The 24056-nt window shown below is 40.4% G+C and overlaps 1 protein-coding gene across 3 annotated transcripts; it reads right to left on the bottom strand.

Annotated features, from left to right (window-relative positions):
• Window positions 1-350: 350 nt before the first annotated feature.
• On the bottom strand, window positions 351-23484 carry impact (impact RWD domain protein). Of its 3 annotated transcripts, NM_001160535.2 has the most exon segments (11): window positions 526-963; window positions 5327-5461; window positions 14917-15007; window positions 16472-16545; window positions 17365-17459; window positions 17652-17780; window positions 22259-22344; window positions 22574-22636; window positions 22768-22820; window positions 22910-23038; window positions 23251-23400. In NM_001160535.2, coding segments are annotated over 11 exon segments (960 nt in total). In that variant the 5' UTR covers window positions 23296-23400; the 3' UTR covers window positions 526-903.
• Between the last annotated feature and the right edge of the window lie 572 nt (window positions 23485-24056).

The raw sequence follows: 24056 nt of genomic DNA, 5'->3' as shown, positions 1-24056 counted from the left end.
CGACTTCACGGCTTGGTTTTTATTCTTACATGCACTATCAACTGTGGGACCTTATATAGACAGCTGCGTGTCTCATAGAAAAGGGTCTGAATACCTATGTAAATAAGGTATTTCTGTTTTTAATACATTTGCAAACATTTCTCAAAACCTGTTTTTGCTTTGTTTTTATGGGGTATTGTGTGATTATTAATTTTTAAATCCATTTTAGAATAAGGCTGTATGTAACGTAAATATGTGGGAAAAGTCAATGGGTCTGAAAACTTTCCAAAGGCACTGTAGTTGGCATGGTAATAATGACATCAAGGCTGTGAAAGCGAAACTGTCTCTGTTTCAGCATGATGTACAGGGAATTTGGAAATGAGATTTTATTGTCTGTGAAACCCAGATGATGTGTCCACTGAACTCTCAGACTGATTCAACAGTACTTTGGATGACAGAAGTTGTGGGGATTCAACCACAGCGGAACTCAAATATCAAAGCATCTAAATACAGGCGTAACAGAAGGGAGAGAGAAAGAGACTTTTTCGAAATGAAGACATTTTGGTTATAATTTCAGACATTCCTGAAAATTACAGCTATGCTCTTAGAAGGAAAATCAGATTTACAACAAATGAATGCATTTTCCTAGTCATGTATGCAGCCCTTTTTTAATTAATATAAATGACTCACATAATCAGTTTTCATTATGGTTATGAGGAGATGGGCTTACTTTCCCTTAAGCCTGAATGTTCGACACTAACATTACATAGTTGCCATCAAATTCCCATTTTCAGTTTAAGGCACAACAAAACCTTTTTGAGATTGAAGTCCTCATAGAGGTCAGAAATGTCTGTTCGTTTCTGTAAACCTTTCAACAATATTACAGAGAGCATTGCCAATGACTAGCATTCAGAGTATATCATTTTACTTTGTCTTCTTGCTTTTTGACTTTTTATTCTTCCCTCCAGCTTTGGATGCCTCATCCTGCAAAACAATAAAAGAACATTGAATAAAAGAGAAAAGACGAAGAGTACCACTTCATGACAAAGCTGAAAAACATACAGTAATTATCCTCAACCAGTGAGTTGTTTACCTTATAATCAGCGTATTAGATGTATACGCCTTCAGTGTAGTTGCATAGCAAATGACTACCAATGTTTCACCTCAATACACATATTCCCCTGATCTGAATCAGGAAATGAGATGTGACCATCATGTTGCATTCATTATTCCACAAGACCACATTGGCCAGACAACTCGCTGAACGAGGGAGAGCTTGGTTTGTTGTTTTGGAAAGCTTTGAAAGTCTGAAGAAGTGTTCTATTGAAAAAGTGTCACAGCCGGCCATGACCGTGAGACCCATGAGGCGGCGTACAATTGGACCAGCGTCGTCCGGGTTAGGGGAGGGTTTGGCCGGACAGCATTTCCTTATCTCATCGTGCTCTAGCGACTCCTTGTGGCGAGCCGTGTGCCTGCTAACTGAATTTGGTCGTTAGTTGGACTCTGACACATTGGTTATGCTGGCTTTCGGGTTAAGCGAGGAGCGCGTCAAGAAGCAGTGCGGCTTGGCAGGGTTGTGTTTTGGAGGACGCATGGCTTTTGACCGTTGCCTCTCCCTAGTCCATAGGGGAGTTGCAGCGATGAGACAAGACTAACTACCAATTGGATATCACGAAATCGGGAAGAAAAAGGGGTAAAAAAATGTATTCAAATATACAGTGCCTTAGGAAAGTATTCAGACCCCTTGACTTTTTCCACATTTTGTTACAATACAGCCTTATTCTAAAATGGATTAAATAAATAAAATCATGAGCAATCTACACACAATACCCCATAATGACAACGCGAAAACAGGTTTTTTGAAATTTCTGCAAATTTATAAAACATTTACACAGAAATACCTTATTTACATAACTATTCAGACCCTTTGCTATGAGACTCGAAATTGAGCTCAGGTTCATCCTGTTTCCATTGATTATTCTTGACATGTTTCAACAACTTGATTGGAGTCCACCTGTGGTAAATTCTATTGATTGGACATGATTTGGAAAGGCACACACCTGTCTATATAAGTTCCCACAGCTGACAGTGCATGTCAGAGCAAAAACCAAGCAACGAGGTCGAAGGAATTGTCCGTAGAGCACTTTGACAGGATTGTTGTCGAGGCACATATCTGGGGCAGGGTACCAAACAATATTTGCAGCATTTAAGATCGCCAAGAACACAGTGGCCTCCATCATTCTTAAATATAATAAGTTTGGAACCACCAACACTCTTCCTAGAACTGGCCTCCCAGCCAAACTAAGCAATCGGGGGAGAAGGGCCTTGGTCAGGGAGGTGACCAAGAACCCAATGGTCACTCTGACAGAGCTCTAGAGTTCCTCTGTGGAGATGGGAGAACCTTCCAGAAGGACAACCATCTCTGAAGCACTCCGCCAATCAGGCCTTTATGGTAGACTGGCCAGACGCAAGCCACTCCTCAGTAAAAGGATGACAGCCAGCTTGAAGTTTGCCAAAAGGCACCTCAAGGACTCTCAGACCATGAGAAACAAGATTATCTGGTCTGATGAAACCAAGATTAAACTCTTTGGTCTGAATGCCAAGCGTCACGCCTGGAGGAAACCTGGAACCATCCCTATGGTGAAGCATTGTTGTAGCAGCATCATGCTGTGGGGATGTTTTTCAGAGGCAGGGACTGGGAGATTTGCCAGGATCGAGACAAAGATGAACAGAGCTAAGTATAGAGAGATCCTTGATGAAAACCTGCTCCAGTGTGCTCAGGACCTCAGAATGGGGCAAAGGTTCACCTTCCAACAGGACAACGACCCTAAGCACACAGCCAAGATAAAGCAGGAGTGGCTTCGGGACAAGTCTCTGAATGTCCAGACCTGAACCCAATCGAACATCTCCAGAGAGACTTGAAAATAGCTGTGCAGCAACACTCCCCATCCAACCTGACAGAGCTTGAGAGGATCTGCAGAGAAGAAAGGGAGAAACTTTCCAAATCAGGTGTGCCAAGCTTGTAGTGTTATAACCATGAAGACTCGAGGCTGTAATCGCTGCCAAAGGTGCTTCAACAAAGTACTGAGTAAAGGGTCTGAATACTTATGTAAATGTGATATTTCAGTTTTTTCTTTAAATAGAAATGAGCAAACATTTCTAAAAAACTGTTTTTGCTTTGTCAATATGGGTTATTGTGTGTAGATGACTGAGGGAAAAAAGACAATTGAATCAATTTTAGGAACGTATCAAAAATGTGGAAAAAGTCAACGGGTCTGAATACTTTCACTCTCACTCTCACACACACACACACACACACACACACACACACACACACACACACACACACACACACACACACACACACGTTCAAAGGTTTGGGGTCACTTAGACATTTCCTTGTTTTTGAAAGAAAAGCACATTTTTCATCCATTAAAATAACATCAAATTGATCAGAAATACAGTGTAGACATTGTAAATGTTGTAAATGACTATTGTAGCTGGAAGTGGCAGATTTGTTATGGAATATCTACATAGGTGTACAGATGCCCATTATCAGCAACCATCACTCATGTGTTCCAATGGCACGTTGTGTTAGCTAATCCAAGTTTATAATTTTAATAGGCTAATTGATCATTAGAAAACCCTTTTGCAATTTTGTTAGCACAGCTAAAAACTGTTGTTCTGATTAAAGAAGCAATAAAACTGGCCTTCTTTAGACTAGTCGGGTATCTGGAGCATCAGCATTTGTGGGTTTGATTACAGGCTCAAAATGGCAAGAAACAAAGTACTTTTTTCTGAAACTCATCAGTCTATTCTTGTTCTGAGAAATGAAGGCTATTCCATGCGAGAAATTGCCAAGAAACTGAAAATCTCGTACAACGCTGTGTACTACTCCCTTCACAGAACAGCGCAATCTGTCTCTAACTAGAATAAAAAGAGGAGTGGGAGGCCCCGGTGCACAACTGAGCAAGAGGACAAGTTCATTAGAGTGTCTAGTTTGAGAAACAGACGCCTCACAAGTCCTCAACTGGCAGCTTCATTAAATAGTACCCACAAAACACTAGTCTCAACATCAACAGTGAAGAGGCAACTCTGGGATGCTGGCGTTCTTGGCAGAGTTGCAAAGAAATAACAAGAAAAGATTAAGATGGGCAAAAGAACAGACACTGGACAGAGGAACTGCATCCCGGAGTCACCTCTTCACTGTTGACGTTGAAACTGGTGTTTTGTAGTTAAACATCATTCAGTTTAACTGAATCCGCTCTGACCTTGTCCCACTTTCCATAAATAAATAACATTTGTTTCAGATAAGTAGAGGAGAAAGTTTCCATTAGACTTTCAGATTAGATTCTATGTATATGCCTGCTTATGTCAAAAGCGTCCAACAACGAGGAACGTAAAAACAATTCCCCATCAAGCTTGATATTACAAACAAACATTTAAACTTATATATAGATGGAAGATACATTTTGCACACAGTATTCATTTTGAATTACTTCCAAGGTCTTGTTCAACATTCAGACTAAAGTCACTAAATGTATATACTTTAGTGTGGATGTTACGGATACCAGTATCCTGTGTGTGTATCCTGTGTGTGTGTGTTTCTTTTCTCTCCTTCTCCCCTCACAGGTGAAAATCATCACTCCCCAATCAGTCACCAATCCAATCATCAATCAGAAGACACACCTCCTCCTGTTTCCTACCCAATCACAGTTCCTTTCCCTTGGTTTAAAAACCCCATCAGTTGTTTGCTCTAGAGCGCAATCTCTCTGTAAATGCCATGTTTGTAGATCGCTGTGTTTCACGCTCTCTTTGTGTATTAACCTCGCTTTTGTTTGAGCACCCCCATAGCACTTTGTCATCACCTGTGAGTATTGTTTTTGGTTATGGTGTTTGTTTGATTGCTGGTGGGAAAAGGGGGAAACAAGACAAGTCGCCCATGGGCATACACTACCCGTAGGTAGACTTTGTTAAATACACTAGTTAGAACTGGGCGGACCACCCACTGCATTTTTGGTTAGTTAGTTAGCTGTTGTTAAAATAGGCTAGTCTAGCTTAGGGGTGTTTTGAATACTTATTGTTTCTTTCCTTGGGTCCAGCTCAGCCCCTTTTCCTGCTCCCCCCATTACCGTGTGTTTACAAATAAACCTTGAGTTTGACGGTAGATTTCAGTTGTCGTAGTTATTTCGTTCTCACTTTTACTTTGTCACTATTATAATTTGCATGAGTTATGTTACGGGTCTCATTACCATCCCCCCCCCTAGACTGTCGGGCCAAAAGGGATTCGTAACAGTGGCCTTATGCCAAACTTGGACACATTACTAATAGGGAGAAAGGGTCTCACCGCAGAGGATGCGTATCCCTCCTGGACCAGGATGTTCCTGGCAGAGTTGTTGATATGTTTGAAACGGTCTGGACCCAACAGGATCCCTCCATACCAGCGAGACACAACCACCAGCACATTCCGCACATCCAGGATCTGAGGAAGAACAACAGAGTGGTGTTGACACAGAGGCACATGATGGATGTGGTAGCTACTGTATGTGTGGATGTTGATGATCGGTTTGGCATAGACTCAAATCACATGACAGATATGAATCACAAATAATGGCTGTTTGGGAATGATTATAAAACTGATGTTAAGCAATAGAGGCAAACAGACATGTTTTCCTCTCCCAAGATAAAGACATCAGCATACAGAGAAAATTGTTGTGCAAGGATTGCTCCCACGGCAAAATATAGATAATAGCTGGTATCTTCCCTTAACAGATGATATATGTCAACAAGTGTGCTTGGAGATTTGGATGAGCAACATTCTGGTCACTGGTCCATGTACCCAAGCACCTCATGTGTCATATCAAAGAGGATGTGACAATTAGCAAGACGATTGAAAGACCACATGTGACAGGGGATGACTAGTGAACACCCCCTGGAAGCCTGATTTCACCTTTGCAGTTGACACAGGATGCATCATAAAGAATAAGCCTTTATCCAGGAGAATATCTGCCTCGGTCCCTCCGCTGTCAATCAACAGCCCTCTACGCAGCAGGGGAGAAATTGGCTATGGGAGACAACGCCAATGCCATCTTTCTATTTACTGTAATAATAAATGTCTCCCTTTATTCTCTGCTCCGCACTTCACATTCGTACTGCCAAAATGAGTAAATGCTAAATTCAAAATGAAGAAGGGGTCTGAGAGGAAAATATATGAGAGAAAAACAGATTAAGAATCAGCCCTCAAAGTAAATTGCCTGTCAGTGTTGAGAGGTTCAAGTAGAACATTAATCAGAATCTTACCCAAAAGCACCTGGGTGGTAGTGGTGGGGGTGAGCATTAGACTGAAGGCTCTTCTCTTCACTTGTTAGGTCAGATTCAGTAACAATGGAAGAATGATGACATAGTCAGGTCCAAAATTATTGGCACCCTTGAGAAAGATGAGCGAAAAAGACTATAAAATAATTCAAAAACAGTTATATTGTATGCTCAATAAATTGGGTATTTGTTTTTATACTAATAAAATTGCTCAAAGAAAGAGATTTTGTTTAACAAGTCATATTTTTTTACTCAAGGTAGGGGCCAAAATGATTGACACCCTGTTTATAAATACCTTTTAATACATTTCTAAAATGTTTTATGAGTTGGAGAACATATTGGGAAGGATCCTAGACCATTCCGCCATACAGAATCTTTCCAGATCCTTGATATCCTTTGTCTGCGGTTATGGACTGTCCTCTTCAATTCAAACCACAGGTTTTCAATGGGGTTCAAGTCCGAAGACTGAGATGGCCATTGCAAAATGTACATTATAAATTGGGTAGTTCAAGCCCTAAATGCTATTTAAGCAATAAGGCACAAGGAGGTGTGGTATATGGCCAATATACCACGGCTAAGGGCTGTTCTTATGCACAACGTAACAAGGAGGGCCTGGATACAGCCCTTAGCCGTGGTATATTGGCCATATACCTCAAACCCCCAAGGTGTCTTATTGCTATTATAAACTGGTTACCAATGTAATTAGAGCAATACAAATTAATATTTTGTCATACCTGTGATATATAGTCTGATATACCACGGCTGTCAGCCAATCAGCATTCAGGGATCGAACCACCCAGTTTATAATGCTTAATTAACCATTTCTTTGTGGATTTTGATTTGTGCTTGGGGTTATTGTCTTGCTGGAAGATCCACTTGCAGCCAAGTGTCAGCCTCTTGGCTAGAATGTCCTGCTACTTGGTAAAGTTGATGATGTCGTTGACCTTAACAAGGGCCAAAGCACCAGGGTATGCAAAATAGCCCTAGAACATCAAAGATCCGCCACCATATTTTACAGTAGGTATGAGGTACTTTCTGTATACTTCCATTTTTCGACACCACTGGTGTTTGTGGCCAAAGAGCTCATGTCATCTGAACCTAGCACCGTCTGGAGTTTGATAAACGGCATTGGCACTCTGATTGGAACATGTGCTATGGTCATAAATCGGTCTCCATTGAACAGACTCAGTGCAACCTATAATCCAAAATCAGATTGTCCAGAGCATAGATAGAACAACGTCCTGTGGGGTTCAGGATGAACCGTTCAGCTCAGTACAAATTCCTCTCAAGATGTCTTATCCCACTCAGACAGACATTGCTATTGTTTTTGAAAAGGGGCTACCATCAAAGGCAGATTAATCTGAGAAACTTGTAAACAAGACTCTGGACTCCAGCAGAGAAATCCAATGAGACATTTCACTGTGGTGCACTCGTAGTCTGACATTTGGCATTCTTGCAAGCTGATGTTGTGGATGAATACGAATGCATGAAAACAATTTGATTGTTAAAGCCTCAGTCTGTACCCACTAATATTGACTGAAACAGGAATGAATGCTTGCTTGAATTATGTATAGTCATGAGTACTCGAATGGACATCAAACATCAATCTTTAACAAGATATAAAAAATAAATAAAATAAAATACTATAAAACGATTTGGTGGAATGTGTTTTGTGGCTGTCCGAACGGGCAAGTACATGTTTTTCTTGAAGTCAATGTTAATTTGCTTTGACTCTAGTGTTCCATTTGTACATGTGCATTAGCGGGTCACAACAAAAACGAAACCAACTTCAAGCCAAGCATCACACCGTTCTTCTCCCTAAATTCCCTTTCCCCTCCGTGTCTCGTTCACTCAATTGCATTCCAGCCACTCCCTGCGCACACAAGCTCCCGGTAGGCCTACACAAATAAATGGCTATAAAAAAGTATGTAACTGATGAGTCCTAGGGTTGCCAACTGTCCCGTATTAGCCGGGATGTTCCTTATATTGCGCTAAATTGGTTTGTCCCATACGGGACCCCTCTTGTCCTGTATATTCATCCAATCACAGTATAGTGTAAACGTGCCAATTCCTGCAAAGTAATTTCTGTTGTTGTTCGGTCGGTTTGGCATATCAAGGAAATATGGACAAACCTGCAAAAAAGAAAAGACTGTGCAGCTACAACAAACAATGTGAAGTAAAAAAAGACGTGGGTTAAGCCGGTCAGTGGTGACTCGACGAAAGCTTTCTGTACTGCATGTCGTCGGGAATTATCAATTGGCCATGGAGGGGAGAATGACCTAACTCAGCATGCATCCACAGAAATGCACAAGAAGGCCCCCTAGCTAAAGGTGCTAGCAATATCGGTGCATTCTTCTTGATGTCTACTGCGGAAACTAACAGAATTGGAAAGCACCACTCCGTTTACCAGTTATTGAGCAGTGCCAACAATTGCATTCTGAAAGCTAATTACATAGCGTATAATGCCTGCAAGCACGCTTGCGTTCAGCTCTCAGTGGATATTGAGACAATTGTTTTAATGAGCTACAGCCACGTATCAGTATCTGCTTCCCGAAGAGAGGAACTGCGTGAGGAACTGCATGCATTTTTCACCTTTGTTCACATTGAGTGGCGTGAAATTCTGCGACATGTTTGCACACGATGGCTCGCTCTTCATCCAGCTTTCGATCGTCTCCTGCAAAGCTGGCCAGGTCTTACTTCATACTTTAGGTCCCTTGAGGAGACCTGTCCTGTGGCACTGAAGAGTATTTTTGAGTATGAAGAAAAAACAGAAGTAGCTGAGATGTATCTGTGCTTTTTCCACAATGTGGGGGGTGTTTATGACCAACTCGTAAACGCTCTGCATCACAGATGTTTACGAGGAAGTCCAAAAGTTCAAAATTAAGATTCTTCAGCGGAAACAGGACAGCGTTTTTGGATACCAGACCAAGCAGCTGATGGACAAACAATTGTCATCAAAGGTCCAAGCAGCAACAGGACTTTGTGAAGTTCTATGACGCTGTCATTACATACATTGATAAGTGGTTTGATTTCTCACCGGAAAATGTAACGGTGAAACTGAAACCGATCGGCCTCTATGAGGAGCTCTCCTTCACTGACCTGGAGTCAGTATGGACCAACTCTATGAGGAGCTCTCCTCCACTGACCTGGAGCAGGTGGTGGTGGCCCTCAAAATGACACAGTCAGTATGGACCAACTCTATGAGGAGCTCTCCTTCACTGACCTGGAGCAGGTGGTGGTGGCCCTCAAAATGACACAGTCCGTATGGACCAACTCTATGAAGAGCTCTCCTTCACTGACCTGGAGCAGGTGGTGGTTGCCCTCAAAATGACAGAGACAGTCAGTATGGACCAACTCTATGAAGAGTGTTGTGCTAGCCGGGAGGAAATACAGAAAGCCAGACAGGATACCACAAAATCCACCAGTGAGAAGTGGATGTCAGTTTTCCAAAACCTAGGGAAAGCCAACTTGATCAACATGTTCAGGATTGTCTCATTTGTCCTCAGTGTGCTAGGCTCAAATGCTTTTGTAGAGGATTTTCTCTCTGATGACCATTAAATGGTCAGACTCAATAAACCGATGCAGCACAGAGCTGATCAAAAATGAACTTCAAATATCTGTGAACTGTGACTTGTCATGTAAGGACTTCTCTCTGGCTATGCAAAAGGACAAAGGACTGCTTGAATCAGTCAAGTGCAGCAAAAAAATAAGTAGACTTGGTGTGACTCATACCCCTCTTTTCCATTTTAAATGTTGTTGTTTTTTTGCTGTAAAGGCCCAAATTGTGATTTCTTTGATCATTCATTTTGAGGTTTACTCACATAAGTTTACATAATGATACAGTTTAAGTAAAGCTATAGACTAAATGGAATATACAAATGTTTTGCCTTTCCAATTGAATACGAATATACACTGTATATTCATTCATTCACACAACACCATACCCACACCGCCGTGGCACCGTGCACTGGCACGCCACCTTTGTCCCTTATTTAGTAGTGAGAAAGTTGGCAACCCTACCGATGACATACACAAGCTACATTCCTTACCAAATGACAAAAGTTTTATCACAAATTCAAAATGGACTGGTTGACGGAAGTAGGAAAATATGTTCCACAACAAGCTGCAGTTTTGGAATAGCACCACAACGATTATGTTAGGTCAGAGCCAAGTCACAGAAAAACACAGCTATTTTTTCAGCCACAAAAATCAGAAATAGAGATACAATTATTCACTAACCTTTGATGATCTTCATCAGATGACACTCATAGGACTTCATGTTACACAATACATGTATGCTTTGTTCGATAAAGTTCATTTTTATATAAAAAAAATCTCAGTATACATTAGCGCGTTATGTTCAGTAGTTCCAAAAACATCCAGTGATTTTGCAGAGAGCCATATCAATTTACAGAAATACTCATCAGAAATGTTGATGAAAATACAAGTGTTATACATGGAACTTTAGATACACTTCTCCTTAATGCAACCGCTTTGTCAGATTTACAGTTTTTTTAACGGAAAAAGCAAACCATGCAATAATCTGAGTACGGCGCTCAGAGCCCAAACAAGCCAAAAAGATGTCCGCCATATTGTGCAGTCAACAGAAGTCAGAAATAACATTATAAATATTCACTTACCTATGATGATCTTCATCAGAATGCACTCCCAGGAATCCCAGTTCCACAATAAATGTTTGTTTTGTTCGACAATGTCCATCGTTTATGTCCAAATAGCTCCTTTCGTTAGCGCGTTTTGGTAAACAAATCCAAACTCACGAAGCGCGTTCACTAGGCGCAAACGAAAAGTAAAAAAGTTCCGTTACAGTCCGTAGAAACATGTCAAATGAAGTATAGAATCAATCTTTAGGATGTTTTAACATAAATCTTCAATAATGTTCCAACCGGAGAATTCCTTTGTCTGTAGAAAAGCAATGGAACAGAGCTCACTCTCACGTGAACGAGCTTCACGAGCTCAAGGCATTCTGGCAGACCTCTGACTCATTCCCCTATAATTCGCCCCCACTTCACATTAGAAGCATCAACCAAGGTTCTAAAGGCTGTTGACATCTAGTGGAAGCCTTAGGAAGTGCAACATGACGAATATCCCACTGTATCTTCAATAAGGAATGAGTTAAAAAATGACCAACCTCAGATTTCCCACTTCCTGGTTGGATTTTTTTCTCAGGTTTTTGCCTGCCATAGGAGTTCTGTTATACTCACAGACATCATTCAAACAGTTTTAGAAACTTCAGAGTTTTTTCTATCAAAATTCTCATATAATATGCATATATTAGCAACTGGGACTGAGTAGCAGGCAGTTTACTCTGGGCACCTTATTCATCCAAGCTACTCAATACTGCCCCCAGCCATAAGAAGTTAAAAATAAAACATTTGTTTTAAAGACTGTAAAAGTGAGTCTCTGCTTGCCACTCAGCATCCCGCTTGCCACTCAGCATCGAGTAAATCGGTCTTCTCACGAAAACGTCTGTAGCATCCTTACGTTTTGACATAAAAACCATTATGGAAAGAAGAGACTCTCACGATGGTGTTCTCTGTTTTACTCAGTGGTGGGCCATCAGGGCCAGCAAGGCCTTTCTCTGCTGGCCTAAACATCATCAGAATATATACATTTTTTTTAATGTATTTTCCCACAAATATGTATTAAATTATTCCCCAGAGTAAGAGTTATACTCTTCATTTCATAGCTTTCCTCTTGGTTGCACTGCTTCCAGCCCCAGGTTGAGATTTGGAGGGCTGGTCTTTATGTTAGATCTTTTATCCAATCATATTCAGCCATCATGTGTTGCCAGTGGTCTAAAATCTGCCCTCAGGCCTTCAGAATCAACAGTGCGGGCGCTTGTAGCTTAAAGTGAATGGAAATTAAAATGTAGTGTCAACCAATCAGCTTTAGAGTTGGCTATAGTACGCCTGCTGGCTGGCTCCAGTGTTACACAGGAGCCAGCTAGCAGGCGTAGTGCGTGCACGTCTTTTGATTGGATTACCAATATTGAGAGGCAGGTCCTATATGGGCAGGTCTATGCAGAACCTCAGAACTAGGAAACTGAATTTGATAAACAAATTAATTTGCGTACTACTAAGCTGTTTTTTCAACCCACAATGGCGGAAGGAGAAGATATCGATTTGGTCGAGGATATAATTATAACTCCATTCTCAAGACAAACTTTTCAAGGAAAGTTAGACATTGTCAGGAGAGGTCGACGCCGACGCTACAAAGCCTGTCACAGGCGGGAAAGGGGTTTGTTCGCCACTTTCAAAGTTCCAACTACGAGCGCTATCAATGGCTCACAGGCTCCGAGAAGCACTGCAAACTGTACTGCTGGGAATGCCTATTATTTGCAAGTGATCGATTTGGTGTTTGGAGCCACACTGGCTTTGCAAACTTGAGTTGTCTAACCAAGGCAGCAAAGAGACACCAAAGTACGGCTGGGCACTTACAAGCAATGGTGCTTTTGAAAACTTTTATGAACACCCGAGTGGATCTGCAGCTCAACGAACAAGCGCACAGGGCAACGAAGCTGCACAATGAAAAGGTATTGTACTCCTGCAATTCTCTGAATAAAAATGTCAATTTCAAGGTGACGCAACGCCTGGTTATACTGCGTTTCTGTCTAAATGTATAGTGTCTAGAGCCATGGCATCATAATGATGGTAATAAGAGGTGGATTAATTCGGCTGGGACTGTGTAGGACTTCACTGAAGGCCCAGGCCCCAGGCCCACGGCACGCCACTGGTTTAACTCTATGACCCCCACAAGTGTCATGGAACTTGTCTGAAGGTAACCCGTACGTTAAAAGATATTGTGTGTGTGTGTGTGTATATATATATATATATATATAAGATATATACACACACACACAGTGCATTCGACCCCTTAACTTTTTACACATTTTATTACGTTACAGCCTTATTCTAAAATGAATTAAATAATGTTTCTCCCCCTCATCAATCTACACACAAAACCCCTTAATGACAAAGGAAAAACAGTAAGTATTTTTGCAAATTTATAAAAAATGAAACAGAAATACCTTATTTACATAATTATTCAGACCCTTTGCTATGAGACTCTAAATTAAGCTCAGGTGCATCCTGTTTCCATTGATCATCCTTGAGATGCTTCTACAACTTGATTGGAGAACCTGTGGTAAATTCTATTGATTGGACATGATTTAGAAAAGGCACACACCTCTCTATATAAAGGTCCCACAGTTGACAGTGCATGTCAGAGCAAAACCAAGCCATAAGGTCGAAGGAATTGTCAGTAGAGCTCCGAGGCAGGATTGTGTAGAGGCAGAGATCTGGGGAAAGGCACCAAAATAATTCTGCAGCATTGAAGGTCCCCAAGAACACAGTGGCCTCCATCATTCTTAAATGTAAGACGTTTGGAACCACCAAGGTTCTTCCTAGAGCTGGCCGCCTGGCCAAACTGAGCAATTGCGGGAGAAGGGCCTTGGCCAGGGAGGTGACCAAGAATCCGATGTTCACTCTGACTGCGCTCCAGAGTTTCTCTGTGGAGTTGGGAGAACCTTCCAGAAGGACAACCATCTCTGCAGCACTCCACCAAGCAGGCCTTTATGGTAGACTGGCCAGAAAGAAGCCACTCCTAAGGGATGTTTTTCAGAGGCAGAGACTGGGAAACTAGTCAGGATCAAGGGAAAGATGAACGGAGCAAAGTACAGAGTGATCCTTGATGAAAACCTGCTCCAGAGCAGGACTCTTGGAAGATTAGCCCAAATTGGGACTAAAAGAGATCCAAACGAAATTAAATAAAATCCAGAGAGCTCAGGACCTCAAACTGGGGCGAAGGTTCACCTTCCAACAGGACAACGACCCTAAGCACACAGCCAAGACAATGCAGGAGTGGCTTTGTATTTTTCTTTATATAAATTTGCCTAAACTTCTAAAAAACTGTTTTTGCTTTGTCATTATGGGGTATTGTGTGTAGATGGATTTGGGCAAAAAAACAATAATCCATTTTAGAATAAAGCTGTAATGCAACAAAATGTGGAAAAAGTCAAGGGGTCTGAATACTTTCCGAATGCACTATGTTTCCTCAGCTTTCTTATCTCCAAGATATAGGACAAACACTGCAAAACCTTGATTCTTACGATTCATTTTTTGACTGTCTTTTTTGCCAATTATTAATGTTATTCAATGCGTTTCTCTGGGCTTTAGCAGTAAAGGCCAAATTCTATATTTGATCAAATCTTTTTTTTCATTCAAAAAGTCATAGTATGACCATTTATTTTTATTTCACCTTTATTTAACCATAGTATGACCATCTTAAAACAATTCCATATGACTAGCGTACAGGGGGTGTACTTGTACATCAAGCTGCCTCACGCTACAGAAACAGGACATAGGCTCCTGCCAAGGCTTGTTCATGGCTACTTATCAAAGTGAATCTTAAATAGGATATATTGTACATTACCTTGGACTTAAGATTATATTCAAGTTATAAACAGGAGAGGGTCAGTGAACCTCAAGACCACAGAGGGTTGGTTTGAAAACGTAAAATGTGTCCTTGAGGCATAAGGCAACCGTGTGAATACTGAATGAAGCACTAGAGGGTACGGAGCAAAGTGGACATAGAGCAAAGCACCTGTAGTAAGTGAAGCAGTCGTCCTCCCGCTGCGGTCTCTCCATCATCCTCACAGTCCTGCAGGAAACTCTGCTTTTCTTCACAATATATCCTACAATACAGAGAATATAGGTTGTAGTTGGTTGAGACTTTTAGTATGAGAATGTACTTAAACTGCATGTCTCCTTGAAGGAAACTTTTCAATTCTCTGAATGTCAGCATCTCCTGTTGGGTTAATGACCACCCAGAAAGCATCAAGCATCTTATAAAGGCTCAATGTAACTCATTAAACCTAGCCTACTTACAGTACACACATTGTCAAATAACAATTGATTAACTGTGATTAGAGATCTCACCATACCTTCTCTGCTATGCAATCTGGTTTCAGAGCTGGTCATGGGTGCACCTCAGCCACGCTCAAGGTCCTAAACGATATCTTAACCGCCATCGATAAGAAACATTACTGTGCAGCCGTATTCATTGATCTGGCCAAGGCTTTCGACTCTGTCAATCACCACATCCTCATCGGCAGACTCAACAGCCTTGGTTTCTCAAATGATTGCCTCGCCTGGTTCACCAACTACTTCTCTGATAGAGTTCAGTGTGTCAAATCGGAGGGTCTGTTGTCCGGACCTCTGGCAGTCTCTATGGGGGTGCCACAGGGTTCAATTCTTGGACTGACTCTCTTCTCTGTATACATCAATGAGGTCGCTCTTGCTGCTGGTGAGTCTCTGATCCACCTCTACGCAGACGACACCATTCTGTATACTTCCGGCCCTTCTTTGGACACTGTGTTAACAACCCTCCAGGCAAGCTTCAATGCCATACAACTCTCCTTCCGTGGCCTCCAATTGCTCTTAAATACAAGTAAAACTAAATGCATGCTCTTCAACCGATCGCTACCTGCACCTACCCGCCTGTCCAACATCACTACTCTGGACGGCTCTGACTTAGAATACGTGGACAACTACAAATACTTAGGTGTCTGGTTAGACTGTAAACTCTCCTTCCAGACCCATATCAAACATCTCCAATCCAAAGTTAAATCTAGAATTGGCTTCCTATTTCGCAACAAAGCATCCTTCACTCATGCTGCCAAACATACCCTTGTAAAACTGACCATCCTACCAATCCTCGACTTTGGCGATGTCATTTACAAAATAGCCTCCAATACCCTACTCAACAAATTGGATGCAGTCTATCACAGTGCAATCCGTTTTGTCACCAAAGCCCCATATACTACCCACCATTGCGACCTGTACGCTCTCGTTGGCTGGCCCTCGCTTCCTTTTTTGCCTTTACCTCCCTTCTCACCTCATTTGCTCACATTGTATATAGACTTGTTTATACTGTATTATTGACTGTATGTTTGTTTTACTCCATGTGTAACTCTGTGTCGTTGTATCTGTCGAACTGCTTTGCTTTATCTTGGCCAGGTCGCAATTGTAAATGAGAACTTGTTCTCAACTTGCCTACCTGGTTAAATAAAGGTAAAATAAATAAATAAATAAAGAGAGATATAAACCCACTGTGAATATTACAACTTGTTATGTATATTCAAAACTGGATGCTCTACCTGTATGCATAAATATTGTGAGTGGCGCTTGCAATCTTCTTGTTTTCAAACAGCTTGTCAAGAACCATTCTAACCTGAAACACAAAAACAAATCTGTTTGAATTGCCTCCTTTCCTCTAATCATACTCTTAACATTAGAAGTATGGTGGGTACGTCCATCCCTAAAGTACAACTTCTGCATTAAAGACAGAACAGTAGCCCACTCATCTGAGAACTCCTGTGTGGTGCATAAAGATGAGGGTAATCATTGATTCCTCTTCAAACAGATGGCATATCCAACAGAAAGACTAAGATAAAACCCCAAACAGGTTCGGTTGACTCCTACTCTTGACAATATATTAGGTAACTTTATTTCAAAAGTTTGTATAAACAGTTTTCTTATAAAAAAATATAAAAAAATGCCTACTTGTATATTGGGTGGGTAATCGTAATACTGAAAATGTACAGCATGTAAAAAGAGAACCATACAGTTGTGTAATAGTTAACTGTTAATGCTTATGGTACAATGTGCACTGTAATTACATCTACACAGTTCATGTACTCTCCAGGAAATTACATAATTATCACTGTCTAAATTGCAATTGATGGCAGGTTAGATATGTTTAAAGCAGCTCTTTCCGTTTTCATCCTGAGGACATTTAGCAGCAGGAGCACAGCCTGAGGATGTTTAGTTTTCCATATTGGAAGCACATTAGCATTGAAACTACATCCTCTCCACATGAGCTTTAACTCACAGCTTCTTCTCTCTCCCAACAGGGTAGCATTGTCTAGCATGATTTAGAAGATTTTAAGGCTTGTGATTTACTTCCCTAACTTGTTCTGTGATGGATGTGAGAATATGAATGTTTTATAGTCAGAAAGAGGAGGGAGACAGGAGAGGGCCAACACAGTACCTGTCTAGGTGTTACCACAGGGGCTAAGTGTGGTTGGAAGGTGCTGCGTCTTTCTGTTATCGTCTCCCCCAGTTTTATAGGAGGTAGTTCCTCATCTACAAAGATTTATAAACACAAAAATAAAAGGCACAAGTAAGAACCAATTAACACTGGATTAACACGTGGGCAGCAAGCACAATTCAGTTTATATACAAAATGTTCCTTTCAGATGCGATTATAATTAAGGCTTAGAAATTACTTGTTTTTTTATTCTTTCTCTATTCAAGAATATGCAGTCAGTGCCATACCACTTGAGTGATTTTCAAAGAGGTGTATATTCTCTTTGTTCAGCTTCAGATTGCGGTAATCAGGAATTTCTACATCCTCCACCACTTCCTCCTCCTCTGTTGTCATATTTCTCACCTCTGGTTGCTCCACTGTGAGAGAAGTAGAAAGATGGACAGGCTGTGAAATGAATTCAATGTGTATTTGTGATTGTGTATCTTTGTGTCCCATGATGCGTTTGAGTGACTTTGAAGGTCCTTTCTGCCTTGACCATATGCCTAATTTACATGGACACCTACCACGCAGGTCCCATCTTCAGATAATTACCATTGCATGACCGTAAAATGAACAAAATGTTCTAACAATGGGCCTCCCGGGTGGCACAGTGGTTAAGGGCGCTGTACTGCAGTGCTAGCTGTGCCAGCCTGGGTTCTGTCGTAACCGGCCGCGACCGGGGGTCCGTGGGGCGACGCACAATTGGCCTAGCGCTGTTCGGGTTAGGGAGGGTTTGGCCGGTAGGGATATCCTTGTCTCATCGCGCACCAGCGACTCCTGGCGCAGTGTGCGCTAACCAAGGTTGCCAGGTGCACGGTGTTTCCTCCGACACATTGGTGCGGCTGGCTTCCGGGTTGGATGCGCGCTGTGTTAAGAAGCAGTGCGGCTTGGTTGGGTTGTGTATCGGAGGACGCATGACTTTCAACCTTTGTCTCTCCCGAACGGGAGTTGTAGCGATGAGACATGATAGTAGCTACTAAACAATTGGATACCACGAAATTGGGGAGAAAAAGGGGTAAATAATTTTAAAAAATATATTTAAAAAAATTCTAACAAGACAGATAAAGCCAATTAAGAGGGATAAGTAGAACAAGGGTTACTTTGAATGTTAATATACTGATATTTCTGGGAAAAATTATACTGAAAGGTACAGGTGTACTATACGAAAAAGTACATACAGTGCCTTCAGAAAGAAACTACCAAGCCCATAAAGATGACAAGCATACCCATAACATGATGCAGCCACCACCATGCTTGAAAATATGAAAAGTGGTACTCAGTGATGTATTGTATTTGCCCCAAACATAACACTTAGTATTCAGTACAATTTTTTTGCAATATTATTTTAGTGCCTTACTGCAAGCAGGATGCATGTTTTGAAAGCTTCCTTCTTCTCACGTTGTCATTTATGTTAGTATTGTGGTGTAACTACAATGTTGTTGATCCATCCTCAGTTTTCTCCTATCACAGCCATTAAACTCTGTAACAGTTTTAAAAAATCACCATTGGCCTCATGGTGAAATCCCTGAATGGTTTCCTTCCTCTCCGGCAACTGAGTTCGGAAGAGCGCCTGTATTTTTGTAGTGACCGGGTGTATTAATACATCATCTAAGGTGTAATTAATAACTGCACCATGCTCAAATGGATATTCAACATTATTAAATATATTTTTTATCTATCTATCAATACGTGCCCTTCTTCGCGAACTAGTGGAAAACCTCCCTGGTCTTTGTTGTTGAATCTGTGTTTGAAATTCACTGCTCGACTGAGGGAGCTTACAGATAATTTTACGTGTGGAGTACAGAGATTGGGTAGTCATTTAAAAATCATGTTAAACACTATTTTTGCACAAAGAGTTCAGGCAACTTATGTGCCTTATTAAGCAAATATTTATTCCTGAACTTATTTAGTCAAGATATTTCAGCTTTTAATTTTTTAATAATTTGTAAACATTTCTAAAAACATAATCCACTTTGACATTATGTGTAGATTGTGTGTAGATCAGTGACAGAAAATCTCAATTTAATCCATTTTAAATTCAGTTTTTAACAACAAAAATGTGGAAAAAGTCCAGTGGTGTTAATACTTTCTTGAAGGCACTGTACAACTACTATATTAAATATACAACGCATAACCAAATTATGCCGTTGAACTTTATGATGCTATAATGATTATGGAGTCCATGAACATCTACAGTGGGGTCTGAAATGAATGACACCCTTGATAAAGATGAGCAAATATGACTAACAATCATTCAAATACTGAGCTATACTGTATGCTCAACAAATTGGGGAAATTATATTTTTTTATACCAATACAATTGCTGAGAGAAAGTGATTTTGTTTTACAATTAATATATTTTTTTTCTCAAAAAGGTAGGGGTCAAAATTACTGACATCCTTGTTTTTAATACCTTACATTGAGAGGAAAATGGCACTGATCCTTTTTCTAAAATGTTTAATGAGTTGGATAACACATTGGGAGGGATCTTAGACCATTCAATCCATACAAAATCCTTCCAGATCCTTGATATTCCACGTCTGCGGTTATGGAATGCCCTCTTCAATTCAAACCGCAGGTTTTCAATGGGTTTCACATGCTTTCTAAACAACAGATGTAGACTAACGACTGGTTACTTACGGGTCAGTTTCCAACAATGCAGAGTTAAAGATAAACATAAAAAAATAGAAATAGTGACACAAGGAATAAATACACAGTGAATAATGAAAAAAAAACAGAGTAAAAATAACATGGTACTGGTACTTCCAGTATATAGCCAAGTCGATGTGCAGAGGTAAACGTTTATTGAGGTAGCTATGTACTATATATATATATAGGTAGGGGTAAAGTGACTAGATAGGATAGATAATAGACGGTAGAAGCAGCGTATGTGGTGAGTGTGAAAGTGTGTGTGTGTGTGTTGGGGTGTAAGTATGTGTGAGCGTGCGGTCAGATCCCAAGCAGTTGCCATACCAAACAGTGATGCAGCCAGTCAAGATGCTCTCGATGGTGCAGCTGTCTAACTTTTTGAGGATCATTCATGTAGAAAATATGAAATATTAAGAAAATCCCTGGAATGGGTAGGTGTGTCCAAACCTTTGACTAATACTGTATATATTACTTTACACATATTTAACCCCTTTTTTTGGGTAGGCACAATCATGTTTTAAAACGGTACCGGTTACCTTCAGATTAGTCCCCATTTCATTGTGGATTAATATGTGTTTGTGGTTATTGTTTTACTGGAAGATCCACTTGCGGCCAAGTTTCAGCCCCTGGCAGAGGCAACCAGGTTTATCGCTAAAATGTCCAGATACTAGGTAAAGTTCATGTTGCCATTGACCTTAACAAGGGCCTCAGGACCAGTGGAAGCAAAATAATGCCATAACATCAAAGATCCTCCATCATATCATTTACAGTAAGGGGTTCTTTTCTGCTTATGCATTGTCATTTCAACACCAAACCCACCGCTGGTGTGTTGGCCAAAGAGCTCAACTTTCATGTCATCTGACCAAAGTACCAGTTCCAATTCTTGTGCCAATGCCGTTTAGCAAACTCCAGACATTTACATATGTTAGATGAAATAATAATGTAGGTTTTTGGCCACGCACACCAGTGGTGGGATTGGCATTGAAATGAGAATGCATGAACAGAAATGAACCCCATACCTACTGTAAAATATGCTGGTGGACACAATGTAGCTCAGTATTTGAATGATTTATTTTAAGCAGTCATTTTTGCTCATCTTTATCAAGGGTGTCAATAATTTCAGACCCCACTGTAAAGGCCTTTTCATCAAATAATCCCAAATCACTTCTCTGACAGTTTCTAGATAAGGATGCTTCCACAAGTAAAATGATTGCATTTAGAATAGTAGGAGTTCATTAAAAAGGGGGAAAACTTTGCAATGAGAATACATTTAAATGAAGGTTCGGAGGGCATTAACATCAACCATTTCCCAAATCAGTTGCTCGTTATGGAAGAGGACATAAGCTGCAATTTGAATACAAAATACAATTTTCAACTTGCCTTTTATACTTTTATGAATGTGCTCCAAACTGAATGATTTCCTCTAAAGCAAGAATGCTCTGTGATCTATACCCAGCATCTCATTTTCACAGCATACACATTCTCTGCTTTCTCCCATTTCAGTTGATCATAACAACTGTCCAGAGAGAAAGAACGTAATTACAATGATAGGACTGCATCCATATTGATGGATTCCATAGTTATTAATTGAAATAGTACTAAATTAAAGCACTGTGCTTAATTAGCTAACAAGTTGAACGGCTTTAGAAAACAGTGAAGAGTTAGAATAATATGGTATCCTGTTTTCCTTAGTGTTCAAAAAGGGGAATAAAAGGCATTAAAACTCATCCATTCATAGAAAACAATTTTCAAAGACAATACAACAAACAACCAAATGTACTTCTCTTTCCTCAGCCTCTTTTAAAAAATATTTGACAAAGGTTTCGTCACAGGCTCACAGCACTGAAAGCCATTACTCAGATACTGATCTTAAATTACAGAAACAGGAAAGAGGGCTTTTCAAATACCACCCACCAAGTCTTGTGTTCATCTTATCACAATGATGCATGGGAGCACATCGAAGACCTGAATGAAAGACCCCAAGAATTTTGACTGTCATCTCCAAGAAAGGAAAGAGATTGAAATCAAGCTTTCTCAATAGTTTTTCTGTCTGAGCTCATTGGCATTAATATATACCTTTATGAGGAAGGCAATGGGTGCACACTTTCATAATTGGATTTCTGGAGTTGGAAAAAATGATTTATTTACTGCCCTCTAGTGAAAAAATAAAGCATACTATCAATCAGACATGACATGCGATTCTCACCTGTGTCTGTGCTTTGGGATTTCTCCAGAAGGAACTCCCGGACCTTCTCCACCCAGAGGTAGAGGATGCTTTCCCCAGTGTTCGCCCTGTTAGGAAAGACACCACTGGTTAGTTTGATGTCAGTGGAGACATATCTACTCAGAGACTTGGGTGAGACAGGGTAATGGACTGTAATCAGCAATACCGCAAGCAAATTTGGCTTCACCATCAGGCAATCCATCTTTAGGTTAGCATTATGATGGAATCCCCTCCATGTTCAGGGATAACTATTCTGTGCTTCATGTACAGTAGTCAGTGATTATGAAATCCACTCACACATAGAGCTCCTCAAGGCTGCTGGACAGGGTCTTTCTATCAGGGCCTCGCAACCATGCTGCACTGCATGAGGAGAGAAGGCAGAATATGTCTCAAATGTTAGTCTTAATAATTAGCTTTTTTTTATGCCTGATACATGTTTATCAGAGGTAGTGTAAGTGTACTGTACTGTAAAACCCAACATGTAGACTTACTTTATTTGGTAGACAGGTGGTGCTGCACTCGGGTAATCATGTGGGAGAATGATCTAATTATGGAAATTAAACTCGAGAGTTATTGCTATCATACACTGCTCGGAAACTTTTTAAACACACAAAAATGTAATGAAACAATTACCTGTAAACATGCTTTCAGTTTTGGATAGTCTATATCATCCGTTATTTTGATGCAAAATATTCTTGCTGCTTCATCAATAACACACCATTCGTCACCGTATATGGAGGAAAGTGCCTCGACCTCTTCGATCTGATGAAGAAAATAGTGTAATATTGTGTTATAATAATAATAATGTAGTCATCTAAAAGCAAATGATCTATAAGCTTTCTCTCATGTCTGTTTTTATAGTTGAGTCAAATATATAAAAATATGAATCAAAGTACAAAATGGGTCATACTCTCCACTAATGTGAACTTCAGTCATGCCCAGCCCTGAGTTCTGTTCAACAGTAGGGTACTTACTTGAGATTGAAGATCCCCTGCATTCCCAACATCTATGTTTGCCATTAATTTATCCAAAGCAAGTAAGCAGACAAACACTTCAGTTCATACTTAGAAGTAGTAGTGTTACAGCAGTCTATTCGTACAGTATCAACACAAAATTAGCTCGATAAGAGGCTTGCTTGACATTCTGTATCACCAACTCAGCTGTTGCTCTGACAGGACAACGAACCACCTCCGGGTCAAGGTTTTCACGTACTACCAAAATAAGAGTCCTTATTTGAAACCAGATATATACATCATTGTTTGAAACACATGGTGCAATAAGTGGATTAATTAGCTAAACAAATATTATAGCAATCATCACTCATTTTAAATTCAAGAAATGTAAATCAATGTAAAATTCCATATCAATCACTTTCCCCCTACCGTTTCATCTTTTGAACAAGGACTTTTACAATGAAATGTATTCACCTTTTGACCCGGAAATGGTAGTTTAAATCATGAACGCTTGGTATGAATTACGAAAGGTCCTCTAGCTAGACGTTTTAAAACTTTGGGGAATTATCGCCACGTCTGCAACCCGTGGTCACAGTATATAGATCATATTAAAGTATTAATATAGGTTGTTCTAATTCCTAATTATATGGGCAACACACAATGATTTATATATACACACCTCACCACAGTTGGCAATATTAGGACTTTAGTTTTGTGCTTTCAAAATAAAAGCCCGCAGTAAAACGCTATGCGTATGATACGAATCAATATTTGTTTGCAATTTTGCATCGTGCTTGATTTTAAGTTTTTATTGTCACGTACACCGG

This window comes from Oncorhynchus mykiss, chromosome 5 (genome assembly GCF_013265735.2).
Source record: "Oncorhynchus mykiss isolate Arlee chromosome 5, USDA_OmykA_1.1, whole genome shotgun sequence".
Classification (NCBI taxonomy): domain Eukaryota; kingdom Metazoa; phylum Chordata; class Actinopteri; order Salmoniformes; family Salmonidae; genus Oncorhynchus; species Oncorhynchus mykiss.
This window is presented reverse-complemented; position numbering and strand designations above follow the sequence as displayed.

Bases quoted from the DNA above. Each gene is read 5' to 3' on its own strand.
- impact (XM_036976509.1), bottom strand. From the start codon at position 23,295: ATGGCAAACATAGATGTTGGGAATGCAGGGGATCTTCAATCTCAA. The intron at 17,781-22,258 runs GTGAGAATCGCA...CTTCTCTCACAG, and splicing joins ATCCCAAAGCACAGACACAG to TGGAGCAACCAGAGGTGAGA. The intron at 15,008-16,471 runs GTAGAGCATCCA...TCTGTATTGTAG, and splicing joins CACAATATTTATGCATACAG to GATATATTGTGAAGAAAAGC.